Source organism: Leptodactylus fuscus, chromosome 7 (assembly GCF_031893055.1).
Source record: "Leptodactylus fuscus isolate aLepFus1 chromosome 7, aLepFus1.hap2, whole genome shotgun sequence".
Classification (NCBI taxonomy): Eukaryota; Metazoa; Chordata; class Amphibia; order Anura; family Leptodactylidae; genus Leptodactylus; species Leptodactylus fuscus.
This window is the reverse complement of record NC_134271.1, coordinates 78925104-78939417: the sequence shown is the minus strand read 5'-3', so window position 1 is coordinate 78939417 and position 14314 is coordinate 78925104. Positions and strand designations below refer to the sequence as shown.

At 41.6% G+C, this 14314-nt stretch overlaps 2 protein-coding genes across 4 annotated transcripts in view; one reads left to right on the top strand and one right to left on the bottom strand.

The window, feature by feature from the left end:
- Positions 1-235: 235 nt before the first annotated feature.
- On the top strand, positions 236-12951 carry ABCD4 (ATP binding cassette subfamily D member 4). Of its 2 annotated transcripts, XM_075282276.1 has the most exons (19): positions 236-432; positions 1939-2057; positions 2185-2312; positions 4958-5097; positions 5334-5450; positions 5535-5660; positions 6174-6224; positions 6392-6486; positions 6558-6679; positions 6755-6846; positions 6925-6990; positions 7067-7266; positions 8742-8833; positions 9013-9049; positions 9296-9345; positions 9603-9655; positions 9735-9811; positions 9951-10066; positions 11722-12951. In XM_075282276.1, exons 1-19 carry the CDS (start codon positions 395-397, stop codon positions 11809-11811), a joined length of 1809 nt encoding a protein of 602 aa, XP_075138377.1. In that variant the 5' UTR covers positions 236-394; the 3' UTR covers positions 11812-12951. The 2 variants fall into 2 exon arrangements, 1 of the variants encoding a protein (XP_075138377.1); XR_012717246.1 differs by lacking the exon at positions 9603-9655 and having other exon boundaries at positions 11722-11755.
- The window catches only part of VSX2 (visual system homeobox 2), a 31924-nt gene continuing 29904 nt past the window's right edge, over positions 12295-14314 (bottom strand). Inside the window, exon 5 of one of the 2 annotated variants that reach the window (XM_075282277.1) lies at positions 12295-12671. In XM_075282277.1, coding sequence (XP_075138378.1) covers positions 12295-12671 — 377 coding nt within the window. The remainder of the gene's footprint in view (positions 12672-14314) is intronic. The other variant, XM_075282278.1, reaches the window with a different exon arrangement.

The following is a 14314-nucleotide window of genomic DNA, read 5'->3' as shown; positions in this document are numbered from 1 at the left end:
CATCAGGGGACACAGCCTGTACACTGTAACGAATACACCTCAATGGTGAGCCCTCCACAACAGGGGTCACACAGTCTGTACACTGTAACGAATACACCTCAATGGTGAGCCCTCCAGCAGGGGTCACACAGCCTGTACACTGTAACGTATCCCCCTCCCACACACAACGGCCCCGCCCTTCTCGGATTCTTCACTACTTCCTGTACATGTAGAGCAGCATGGTAGTCACATGACCGCCAAATAACACGTGATCACGAAATACCTACTTACAGCAACTAATAGAAAAGAGAACAACGAGCGTTACTGCTGCGTTAATACATTGATAGCCTTCAGGCTCTACAAAGCTCCGCCCCCTCCTCGGAGGACTTTGAAGCCGCTTGTGCCCCGGAGGATCATGGGAATGAGAAGTCTGCGGGTAGAAAAGGGGGACCGGTGAGAGAATGTTAGGGGTGTAAGCGGTCAATGTGGTCTGAGGGTGTGCATAGCAAAGGTTGGAACGAGGTGGACGATGTTTGCAGCTTCTGAAGGGTGTTGGGGTGTTATTGGGTGTAAATCACTGTTAGTCTATGTTCACATTGTGCCCTGCAACATGTCACATGTATACATTAAAAAAAATGTAAACCTGAAGTATCAGACATGTATGGGCAGAGATTTGGCATTGTAAGTTTAGGTCTGGGTAGCACAGGCTCTGGTGGTTTTCTCATGTGAAAGTGTGTGTGTGTGTGTGTATCATATACACTGATATGTGCCCTAGAAATATGATTGACAATGCAGGAGAAAACAAGAATCTATAGCAGAGGCGTCCAGTCAGGAGACCTCAGACATGTACAGGGTTACTCTTATTAATAGGAGTTCTGGTCTCTGGTGTTATTAAAGGGAATCTATAATTAGAATCCCATTTATTAATATTAACATGTAGGAATGGCCTTAAAGGGGTATTCCCATGTACATAACTATTTTAAAATTTGTAGATAATTAAAAGTTAAAAATTTTTGCGAATATAAGTAAAGGCTCGTTCACATCTGCGCCCGCAGGTTTCCGTTTCCTGCACAAAACAGGGCAGGAGACGGAAACCTGCCGGCATGTTTCAAACCCATTCATTTGAATGGGTATGGGTTTATAAAGTGTCCGGCCGCGAGTGCCAGTGAGTCAGACATGCAGTACTCTGTGTCCGGTTTTAAAAAAACGGTTTCGCCGCGGAGAGCATAAAACGCTCACTGGCACTCACGGCCGGACTCAGCATGACAGGTTTCCGTCTTCTGCATGCAGAAGACGCAAACTTGATAACGGAGTCCAGGCGTTGGTGTGAACCCAGCGTAATTAAACATTTTGCAGAGTTTTAAAGATTTTTTCTAAATATCTTGTGGTCACAGTCTGTTATCTTGATTGGTTGCCATGGATACGACCATGAATGCAGGACCTTTCTAAGGTCAGAATTTTTAATTGCTTATATTTTCAAAAATGTTTAACTTTTAATTCTCTACAAATATAGATATGATTATGTACATGGGAATACATACCCCTTTAAGAAAGACTATTCTTCTCCGTGCAGCCATTCTGGTGATGTTCCCGGTTTTCAGCGGTACGCAAATTATTTTTCTCGCAGCACTAGGGGTTCCCCAATGCTGCTTGAAAAATCTCCAGCACCGCCTCATCTTCTTCTGGAACACCTCTCCGCTGCGTCTTCTTCTGCTGCTGGTCTTCAAAATCCTAGGCATGTGCAGAGCCTACTGTGCGTATCTGCGGCCATTTTCTTGTGGCTGCTTACACAAGCAACGGCCTGTAATGACAGTTGTGTGAACCTAGCCTATCAGAGGGGATGGTTAGATCAGAACAGTTTGTGTAGACACTGGTTTCATTTTTACTAAGCCTCACAGATCTATTTCATGTGTCGGTCACATACTGTTATCCACACCTCACTTGATGGCCTCTTCACAGACCTCGCCTGGACAGGCTTTTCCTGCGCAGGTTTTTCACACTGCAGACAGTTCTATTTCCAAGATGGACGTCCGAGAACACACTGATGTTGCTGACATTGCTGATGGTGGCACTGACAGGTTTGTGCAGCCTTGTATTCATGAACACAGTTGGTGCCTAGTGGACATAAGTGCAGTGTGTGTATCTAAGTGTTGTGGGATCTTTTGTGCCTCTTCCTCATCCTCATCTTTGGCTCTCTTCATCTAGGGCAGCTGGTGGTTTATCAGGTTGGAATTTTGCCCAGCCAGTTTTATGGAGTTCTGTCTGATCAGGATATGAGCAGTTTCAGGCAATTGGCTGTGCTGGCGATAATGCTGATTTTGGCTATTTCTGTGGTAAGTGTTGCTTCCCCCTTCTGACCAGCCTATGTAAACAATGCTGTCTTCTGTCATGTTTGTTTACTTTTGTAACAGATATAAATCTCCTGCATACAGGACATTTTCTTCTTTCAGAAAAGTAAAAAAAACCAAAACATGATGGACGAAACCTTCCGTCATGTGTTTTACATCTGATGGAAGGGATTCCACCCGTGTTTAATGTCTGTTACTGTCATCTTGTGACGCTTGAGAGCAACAGACATTACTTGACATATCAGTGAATGTATGGATGGTCCGTCACTGAGACACAATGGGGCCATTCACAGACACGTACTACTCCAATCTTAATTATTTTTGGTGCATCGTATGCATGTATAGTCAGTGATTAAGGTGTGTATGCCTCTTAAAGGGAATCTGTAGGGAGTGTGTCAATACTCACTTTTTATGTATTTGTATTTGTGATAAACCATGGGTTTCCAGGTTAGCTCTGACTCAAAGCAAAACCCATGATAAAAAGAGATTATAATCATACAATAAAACCACAAATAATAAAATATTTCAGATTTATTAATAGTTTTAAAACAAAAATAAAGTGAATTTATATACAGCGTACATAAGACACATGAACAACAGTAGCTAGTTATACACAAATGTCACAATTTATATACAGAGAAAGTGTATACATTTAAAAATGCACAATAAGGGGGCATTCACACTACCATTGGTGACCGTCAGCAGTGTCCATGGCTATTGTCCGTTACAAGATTTTAGCAACGGGCACTAGATGAACCTCAGGAATTTCTATTCATTTCAATGGAATCTTGTGTCAGTTTAGTGTCTGTTTGTGTCCGTTCACACCCAAGTCTGTTTTTTTTTTCCAGCGGACAAAAAAATTCCTACATGCAGCACTTTTCTGTCCGTTAGAAAAAAACGGTCAGCAATTGTCCGTTATTTTATTAACGTTGAAGTCTATGGCTAACGGACTTATAACGGACAGTAATTTTGTGGTTAGATGTTGTGCAATGTTATGTTTTCCCCTATTTTATACATTGATACTACTTATTAAGGCTAAGGCCCCACGGGATGATCCGTATCTATAAAGTGCTGCGGGGAAAAACGCGGCAAGAACGCTTTGTGGTTCTTCCCACAGCACTTTAAACAGAAAGTTCATAGAGTTTTCCACTGCGGACTTTCTGTTATAATTATATCTACGGGAAAGCCACCGGTGTTTCCATAGATATAATTGACATGCTGCAATTACCAAAAGTTTTGGAAATTGCAGCGAGCCCGTACTGTGGTTTCCGCAGCAGACAAATCACAGCATTTCCAGCCCGTGGGGCCTCGGCTTAAAAGGGTTTTCCAGGAAAAAAATTATTTTCAATACAGGTAGGTTAGTGCTATTAATAGGTTAATACGTACAAGCAAATACCTCTGGTAGTGTTTTCAGTGATTTCTGGGTTTCTCTGGGAGCTCCTAGCATTTTTTGCATTTGTTTACATGGGTAGCTTCTTGTTATGTTGAACTTTGAAATACTGAAACACTCCTTGGAGAACCCCTTTTAAAGAGGACCTTTCATCAGATTGGGCACATGCACTTTTATATACTGCTGGAAAGCTGACAGTGCGCTGAATTCAGCGCACTATCGGCTTTCCCGATCTGTGCCCGGTGTAACGCGCTATCGGTCCCGGTACCGTAGCGCTTTAGTGTCAGAAGGGCGTTTCTGACACTTAGCCAGGAATGTCCTTCTGCCTCGCGGCGCCCATCGCGCTGTGCTGTGGAGTGGGGAGGAACGCCCCCTCCCTCCGCTCACACAGCTCGTCCATAGACGAGTATTATCAGGAGCGGGAGGGGGGAGTTCCTCCCCGCTCCACAGTACAGCGCGATAGGCGCCGCGAGGCAGAAGGACGTTCCTGGCTAAGTGTCAGAAACGCCCTTCTGTAAACTTTAACTGTAAAGTCAGTTAAAGAGATCTGATGAAAGGTTCTCTTTAACAATTTTGGCACATGTCTAGAAGTCCATTCAGGCTGTGAAGGCCCAGGCCTTTCTCTGCCCATGCTTTTCCCACTTTAAACAAAAGTGGAGAGATGAAATTTATACAAACATTTCTGACTATCCTAGATTAAATTATAACTTCCCTGTTATCAATGCATGGTAAAAGTATTGTCCCCCACTACACCACTGTATGTGAATGCTCCTCCTCTACTGATAGTGAAGATTCATACAGAGACAACCTGCTGTCTTCTGCAAACTAGTGTCCTCTGAAGACAGAACTGTACTCTTCATCCACAAGTAACTATGCTGGGTGTTTGGGTTTTTTGGCATCTGTATATCCATGGATTTCACAATATGACTTCTATTGGATAGTATGTGTTCAGGGAAGAGAAGATGAGTTATCCACTCTCTCTCAGCTTTATAATAGAGGTGTTACCTTTCATTGTAAATCTGCTATTTGATCCCGATTTACAAACAACAATTTGAATAGTGCCTGGAAGCATGTTGTAAGGATTCGGTGACTGTTCTGCAATGTTTCATGTACTGTAGATTGTGACTAATGAATAAAGGGATCTACATGTAATCTCAAATTAATTTATTCCCAAAATAACCAATGTGAGGCCTTTGTAACACACTGCATTGCTGCACCAATAATGGCTCTGTCTCCACAGCTGCGCAGCATGGAGCAGTACATCGGTAAGCTGGTCTACGTCAACTGTCGGAAGGTTCTGACTGAATATCTTCACCAAGCCTACTTCACTAAACAAGTCTACTACACACTGAGCGTGGAGCACCCACATGTGGATAACCCGTACGTCACTGTGGATGACTGAGAGATCACTTATTAAGATGTAGTGTCCGTATTAAAAGTCCAAATCCTGGCCTGACTGGGGGTCTAATAAACTGAATTTAGAGTTCCGTTTTGCTGTTAATTTGGGTTAATAGACCATATCTCGGGCCAGGGTATACAGCTGTATTACAGACTCTAACATGCAGAAGTATTACAACTTTCTAAATGGGTCTTATCTCTTACGGTATTTCTTGCAGGGACCAACGAATGACTCAAGATGTTGAGCGTCTTTGCCGGGAAATTGGCACTGTAGCCAGCAAGCTTTTAACCACGCCTTTCACACTGGTGTATTACTCGTATCAATGTGCCATCAGGTCTGTCAGTGCTATGAAGTCTATATAAATATATTACGCTGACTGTTAGGGCATATTGTTTTCATGTTTCTTGCATGTTTTCAGTACCGGTTGGATGGGTCCAGTCTCCATATTTGGCTACTTTGTCATTGGATCTATGCTGAACAGGCTTCTGATGGGCCCCGTTATCCCAAAGTTGATACAACAGGAGAAACTGGAAGGGGATTTTCGGTGAGTTGGCTGTATGATGGATCATGTTGTACTTGGTTCTTAGAGGTTCTTGCATAAAAGGTGTCTCTGTCTTCTCATCAGTAAATAAATTTCTGTCATGACTGTTTTTCGGCTTCTGGATGTAAATGAGAAAGTTTTGTTGTACTATAACAATCATGAGAACTTGGATCAAGCGTCCTGTGTTTAGGTGCAGCAACATATCTACTTTATTCAAAGTCTATCATATTGTGAAATATAGCATTGATAGCATGTTCACAGAGGTAACCTAACTAGAAGACTTCTGTCCCCCACCCTAGGCATTGCGATAACATCCTCAGACACATATTGACAGTGAGCAGTGTGTATCTTACCAAGGGTACACGTGAACTGCAGTGAATACAACAGCTTTTTATTTCCCAGATAACTCCTTTAAGACTATAAGAATCTTTGAAGTATTTATTTCCATGTCTATAATGGCTCGTCTACTACTTCAGATAATTTTCTTATTATATTGTGACCATTTATCTCCCACAGTTTCAAGCACGTAGAGATCCGGGTGAATGCCGAAGCTGCAGCTTTCACCAGGTAGGTGCCCTACTGATCTGCATTGTGCTGGAACATGAGCTATATGTCAGAAATGAATAGTGTTGCCCACACGATGGCTCTCCTTGTGCTCTTTTGATATTGTTATGAGATATTCCATCATCATGTATATAAACTAATGCAGATTTGCCACTTTTTTGTTTTATAAGGGCAGGAACAGTGGAACACTCCAGGACGGCCCGGCGACTTCAGCATCTCATCGGTGCACAGAAGGAGCTTATGAACCAGGAGCTGTGGCTCTACTGTAAGTATAAGCAGAAGGTGCCAGCCATGGGACATAGGAGGGTTGAGCTTACTTACATTTTTCCCTGGCAGTTGGAACAAACACGTTTGATTACCTGGGCGGGATCCTTAGTTACATGGTCATTGCCGTGCCCATCTTTGCTGGAGTCTACAGAGACATGAGCGCCGCTGAACTTAGTGAACTCATCAGTAAGGTGAAGATTGCTCCTCTCACCTACCTTCTTCCCATGTTCTTTGCTGTTTCTCACTCCTGCTTTCTCATCCCACAGAATGCCTTTGTCTCCATTTACCTGGTAAACTGCTTCAGTCAAATCATTGATCTGTCCAGCAGCCTTTGTGATGTAGCTGGATATACCCACCGGTGAGAATTGTCAGGGGTCGGCTGGATGTTGTCTATGTGATTTGTGTTACTTATGATCTTTTTTTTGTCTTTTTTAAGGATTGCTGAGCTAGATGAAGTAATGAGAACTATCTTGCAGAGGGAAAAGGATAAAGATGAAGAGGAGTAAGATATGATGCTGCTGTTGTCTCTGCACTCTTGGGTTTGATATGTGCCTAAAATGTGTCTGCTGTCTTTAAAGGTTAAATGAGCAGAAGCCCTTTGATGCAGCATTTGTGCTGGATGATGTCACAATCACAGCGCCGGGGTCAGATGGCACACTTGTCCGAAACCTGACTTTACAAGTCCAAGAAGGAAGCAACTTACTGATCACCGGAGAAACTGGCAGTGGCAAATCCTCTGTTCTCAGAGTTCTAGCAGGACTGTGGAACCCCAAGCGTGGTAACTCCCTCTATATGTCTCACTCACTCAGTCTTCCCTCACTTTGATTTTACTGTTCAGTTGCATTTAAGCTTATATTTGTTTGTAAAACTGTCTTTGTAAAGACACCATTTAATATTCCATGCAATTTGTCGAAAATGGTGAGGAATTGGGAAAAATCTGAAATTGCGCCATTCTTATGGCGGTCACCTTGTGATAAAATGACAAGTTATACATATTATGTACGATCATGGTGATACCAAATTTATCTAGTTTTTGTTATGTTTTTTTATAATACTCAACAAAAATGTTAAAGTTTGAAAAAAGAAATTTCCATCCCCATATTGTGACACCCATAATTATTTTTTTTTTTTTTATATTTCCATGTCAGTGCTGTGTAAGGGTTCTTCAGCTGGGCAAATTGTAATTTTTATTAATAGCATTTTGGGGGGTGTATGAAGTTTTGATCACTTTTTATTCAGTTTTTTTTGCAGAGGTGAAGCGACAAAAAAATGTCATTTTGCACATTTTTATCTTTTTCTTGCTATGCAGTTCACCACATGAGACTAGTAGTATTAGATTTTATAGCTCAAGGGCTATCTAGTTTCTAATATTGATGGTCTATCATTAGGTTAGGTCATCAGTATTAAATCTGTGAAGGTCTAACAGCGGGAACCCTGCAGATCAGCTGTACAGGGACAGCACAGCTCTTGGTAATGTTTACATGCCAAAGGGCACTCTATTTACTGATTTGTAGCGTCAGGTTTTGGCACAGCACTGCTGCCTCATAGACTTCATTGGGGCGCTCTAGTACCTAAAGCCACTGCTACAGTTTGCAACACTGTTCCCAAACAATAGATCTATAAGGGCCAGGGCTGTCAGACCTTTGCAGATTTAATACTGATCACCTATCCTAAAGTTAGACCATCAATATTAGAAAATGAATAACCCCTTTTAGGCACTTTAGGAAGAGGGGATGTCTAATTTATTGCAATTTATTTTTATATGTAATTGGGAAAGAGACAGGTTAAACTTGTGTACATTTTTGTACTCTTTATTTAGTTTTAGACCCCAAGTAATGACAGATTTGGAAGGCTTCAATTATCCCCCCAATGTTTTGGCAACTGATCGCCAACCATTCATGATGGTTCACTGTCAACTATTGAAACTAATATTTAGTGTTCACACACCTCTGCTGCATAGCTGATCTCATTTTCTGTATTGTTTATAATATATTTTCTTAGTATCGCCCCTTCCTCTAGTGCCAGTGCTCAGGTTACATTGTGGACTAGTAATTAGAGTTGTCAAAGCAGCAGCTGGGTGCAGTATTAATGAATGAATACAGTATTGCATCCACAGTCATTCCTGAGACTCCTATGCCAGGGCGTGTACCCTGTTTCTTTCACCTTCTTGCTCTGAGTGGTCTAAACCTTCTTTTGCTGTCTCAGGTGCTGTTTCACATGTGCTCTTTGTCTTACGGTGATTTAACCCCTTAGGTCGGGTTTGTGTTTTCACTCCATTTGGCCCTCGTGGTGTGTTGTTCCTTCCCCAGAAACCATTCTTGAGTGATGGAAGCTTGAGAGAGCAGGTGAGATACGTTCACAATAGCAGATCTATAGTGCTTTGCAGATATCTGTGATTGTGGAGTGTAGCACACTCTCTTCACATCAACAGTCATATATTTTATTATTCTAAACCAATGAAAAGGGAACACTCAGCAGCAGTAGACGACAGTGACCAGTAACGTTTTTTTTTGGTTTTTTTTAGGTCATTTATCCTTTGAAAGAAGTTTACCCAAAATCTGGTGAGAGCATTTATGGTTATTTTCCCGCTCACTTGGCAGCAATGACATGTTTTATTTTGATATGTTGCTTCATCTTATGCTTCACAATGCAGTAAATATCCATGTTGGTGCAGGAGACATCATTCCCTCCAGCAGACCTAAAATATATCTCTTGGTGTCATGGGGGCAGTCTTATTACCCTGGTGTGTAGTATCTATAGCTACCTCCTATTTATGCTGCTAATTCCTCAAATATTTCTTCCTTCAGGTCAGGTTGATGATGACAGAATCCTGAGGTCACTGGACATGTCAGGACTGGTAAGTGACCTTATATTTCATATGCATGACTCGATCAGTCTCTACCCTATATACGTTTGTGATCATATTGCATATGTCACTTACAGAATATATTGTGTAGATCGTCTACCATAGCTTCCTGTAGTGGAGTGGGTACCTACATATTTAAGTAATTGTCCTCTATAGGCCTCACCCATATAACACACGAGGCACCGATCACAAATGACAGTGTGATCTCATACTGCAGTCCCTTAACTGTTTGTACTTTTATGCTCCAGACATGTTTATTGAGCAGAACAGGGGGGCTGGACCATAAAGTGGAATGGAAGTGGTGAGTCTCATGCTTGTTACATGCCTGATAATGTTGTGTGCAGTGACTACGTTGCGTTATATGTTCTGTGTTTGTGTAGGTCAGAGATTCTGTCACCTGGAGAAATGCAGCGTTTGGCTTTTTCTCGATTGTTTTATCTGCAGCCAAAATATGCAGGTGAGCGAGAAAAAATTATGGAAGTAGTCTTTTAAGTGGCACTGCAACCTCCAGCAATCAGATGGTGTGCGTTGATCTTTGGATATAGCAATCTATATAGTACACATAGGGATGACTTTTTCTTTCACTATTTTGTCAGTTCTGGATGAAGCTAGTAGTGCATTGAGTGAGGATGCCGAGGTGGAGTTGTACACACGTTGCAGACAGCTGGGAATGACACTGATCAGCGTGGGACACAGGCGCAGCCTCAGAGAGGTAAATGATGGGAGGGAAGAGTAAAGAGTGAACCTATTAAAGGGGTTCTATCAATCATAAACGCGTTTTAAACTAAAAATACGTAGAAGGCTATAAAGGCTATTCATCTCTTACTTTTAACTTGGAAGTCGATGCAGCCATTTTTAAATTTCTCTTCGTTCCCCCTGTGCTCTTAGCGCAGCGTTGTCATCCAGTGCTGCCTTTCTTCTGCTCCATCGGCCATTGTCATCCTCTTCTTACAGGAGACCTCCGCAAAATGGCTGACGGAACAGCCAACTGCACATGTTCTGTCACTATTTTGCGGTGGTCTCCTGTAAGAAGAGAGGAGAATGGCTAACTGAGCAGAAGAAAGGCAGCACTGGATGGATGACAACGCTGTGCTCAGGGAGAACGCCCCCTGTGCTTTCTGAGCACAATTAGCATAAAGAAGAGAAAGTCAAAAATGATGTCAAGGACCTTCAAGATAAAGGTAAGAGATAAATAGCCTTTATAAAGGCTATTCCTACGTGCTTTTAGTTTAAAAGGTCTTTTTAATGATAGAATCCCTTTAATACTGGATTCACACAGCTATAATATAGCTTAATACAGCTACAAAACCTGTCTGAGCTACTGCTCTAACAACCCAAACTTCCAATTCAAGGCATTATACCTGCATTCAGGTCAGGATTATATGCTGCAACAAACCCCAAAGAATACAGATGATTTATAGACATGTCTATCCAGCCTTTCATTTGACCTTTCAAAATAGACTGGTCCAAGTAACACTATTTCTGGTCATTATATGACTTCCATTCTGCCATTTATAGCACTTTCTCCCTCTGCATGCTGTAATCGGAGATTGTAGTTCTTTCTGAGCTGGTGAATGGAGACTAGCTGCAATACTCGCCACACAGTACTTAAAGGAGAATCAGCTCTATAACTGTCTCTCTCTCAGAAGTAGTCCCAAGAACATGCAGGACATATATAGGGATTTACTAATGTGAATAATATGCTTTGGCTCTGATCATTTCTATTCTACATTGTTCTTCTCTTATATATTGTGCTTCTTGCTCATTTTTGTAATCTCTGAGACATGACCCACTGTGCATCTCAAGAAACAGCAGGGATTTTCATTTTGTCTCTTATAAGACATATTACAAAAAATATTTTGTGGCGTCACTCCAGAGTTATATCTGCCAACCGTTTTATTCACAAAGATACACAATGCAATGCAATGCAATATAGCTATACAATCTGGCAACTATGGATACTTGAACTACACATCATGTATTATGTGACTTTGTGAATAAAACACTTGGCGGATAGAATTTTGAGTGCCAACACAAAACTTTTTTCTGAAACTACAATTTGGGGAGTTTGGTCAGTTCCCATAGTGAACGTGCACCTGTCCTGAGCTGTAGTAGTTGAATGCTACCCTGTACCCATCTCTTTTCTTGAATGAAGACTTATTACAAAGTCTCTTATTGACTGTACTATTCATGTATGCAAACTTTGGTAATATTACAGTAACCATTTAAACTATCAGTATTTCTGCATGAATAGCTCCTAAAATGTGAGTTCAGGCAGATCAAGATGCACAACGATTATTCTGGTGTTTCTGTGCAGGTTCTAAAACAGTATTGGCACCTTTCATAAGCACTTTTCTTTCTTTGCAGTTTCATGACCTGGAGTTGAAGCTTGGACCTAGTGGACAATGGGACCTAAAACATTTAACCAAGCAGCAGCCCTCAGACATTGGTCAATAAGAAAAGACTGTTAGGACTGGTTGTTAGCACTACAGTACCAAAAACTGAACTTTCATTGTACTGTACATTACTTATCCACCATCCTTCACTGTAATTTCATACAGTTACAGACTGACTGGTCATGTACTGCATTATTTCTCAGAACTAGGATATATATGTATTCCATGGATTGCCCTTATTGCAATCCATGGAACAGTTTACATAACAACACATACTTCCTCAAATACTCCACGGCTGCAAGCGTCGGGATGCATGAACAGACAAAGGTGAATCTTTCACACTTATACATGATGATGCAAGTAGCTTGTGTGCAGACAGGACAGGAGTATATACATACATCTTTATTTTACACCAAGTCAAACCTAATGAAATATGTAATGTCCCTGTACAGTATTTACAACTATTCACCTCCTGCTCTTCTGTCCATCACATGCATGCTATCATGTGTTCTACCATGTGAGGACACAGATCTTTCCAAGTCTGTCAGAAAGAAGCCTTGCATTCTTCCTGGTTCAGGGCTTCACCCTGTGTCTGTCCTTCCTCCTCATCTTCCTCGTCCCTGTCCTGCTTCCTCACAGGAGTCTCACAGTTCGTGCTCTGAAGGACTTTGGCACTGTGTTCTTGGGCTCTCGCTCGTAGGGCAGCAATGCTGTTCTCTCGAAGTTCCTCCTCAGAGATGGAGCTTGGGTGATCAGCTTCTCTCCTCTCACTAACCTCTGGCTGGCTGGGTATTGCTGGTACTTCTCTCTCAGATGGCTGGACTGCATCGGCTGCCTCCAAGGACTTTTTATGCATTCCTGCAAAGAATTGTTGGTATTCGGGTTTAGAAAATCGTCTGGGTATTGACAGGTCATCTTGAACTGAAAATGGCAAAGACAAAAAAGAATTTAAGAGACTTATGAACAAATGAGGTACAAATGGTTGTCCATTATTGACCCTGGAGCCAAAGGGTTAGACATTTTAACTGGAACAAGCTGGTGCCATGACAGGGACTGTTCTTCCTGTCTCCAGTACGCAACTTATGGGAGCAAGGACCAGGCATGGATGATGGATTAAGAGCTCTCTGAATAACTGCCTAACTTGACACAGGCTCCTGTAACACTAATATCTGAAATAAATCTTTACATTTTTAGATTTGGAGTAGTGAGACTTTCAATGACTCTTCTTTCTCTCTAGGAGTCCAGTGTCCTTGCAAGCTTAAAAGAGCTACTACTAACAATTTCTGCCGGGCAGAAGGTGATGCAATGCTCTATTGTGCCTAGGCAAGAATGTTTGTGGATGGCTCATGGTAGCCTGCTTTAGATCATAAGGAGTCTAAACTAAATTCCCGAATTTGATGCCATGATTAGATGTCATAGCCTCATTGTATAATTTTGTGGAAGAAGGAGAAACATGAACCTGAAAATGTAGAACTACAGTGGGTAGAAGGTCGAAGGAGAAGAGAACTTCTCATATGCAATATGGTACCTATAGTGGTAAAGTGTGTCCCAGTTAGAACTGGAGTGAGCGAGAGGTAGGCAAGATAGCTAACCCTCCGGTATATTGATCAGAAGTCATTAGTTATACTCCTTTAGTAGTTGCTGTTCTTTATGTACATAACCTGAAAATACAATAATGCTAATACAGTAATGCTAATGTTTAGTGTTGCCTACAATTTGTAACCCTGCCGCCTAACAGGTCTTCGTATCTTGTGGCCCTTCTAGTTTCTGTAGTTGCCTCGTCTGTCAGATGGTTGTGCTTGCCTCCATGTTAATTTCTCCACATAGACATACACATTTTGTTCTGCATTGGCCGTGTTCTCTTGTCTTCTTCAGGGTCTTCATCCAGTAAGTTTTGCTTTGCCCATTGATGCTGAAGGTTGTGCTCTTCTAAGGGTAGCACTTCTTATTATAGTTAGGTTGGTAGCAAATTCTAAGCTCAACACTTTCCTGCTTTTTCAAGACAACTTGTTCCATTTAAATCAGTAGTTTGTTTGTTTTGACTGAAACCAACATTTGCCGAATTTAGAGGCCACATGTCTCCCACACAGTATAGTGTTTACCTTGTGCCCCCTACACAGTATAATGGCCCTGAATTTCATCGGTATACATCACTCTTAGCTCTATGAACTTCCATCACCGACACATATAATCCAGTTAGTGGCAGAGCTAGAAGTGGTGAGTAATAATGAAGTCCATTGTCACAGTTGGCTTCCCATTACTGATGAATTGGGCACTTCCAATTGTATTGGTGGAAGCGCTCACTGGAGATCCTTACTGTCCCCTCTGCTTATCCCTTCATGGTGTGTTGATCAGTCAATAGTTCACATTTACTAACCATTAAACAGCATAAATCTAGTCTGATAAATTTGTGCATAGACTGCCTACTGGTAGCACTACCTATTGATTGGCCTTAGTGTTGCAAATGAGTTGTTACATTTTAAGCCACATCTCCTTTTTATGTAGCCTATGCCACTTTATCTAGCACAAAAAACTAGTATAAACATAAATGTGACAGCTGGTTC

Coding starts and splice junctions, on each gene's coding strand:
- ABCD4 (XM_075282276.1), top strand. CDS start 395: ATGGGAATGAGAAGTCTGCGGGTAGAAAAGGGGGACCG. Junction 433..1,938: donor CGGGTAGAAAAGGGGGACCG/GTGAGAGAATGT, acceptor GCCTCTTCACAG/ACCTCGCCTGGACAGGCTTT. Junction 6,847..6,924: donor GTAGCTGGATATACCCACCG/GTGAGAATTGTC, acceptor GTCTTTTTTAAG/GATTGCTGAGCTAGATGAAG.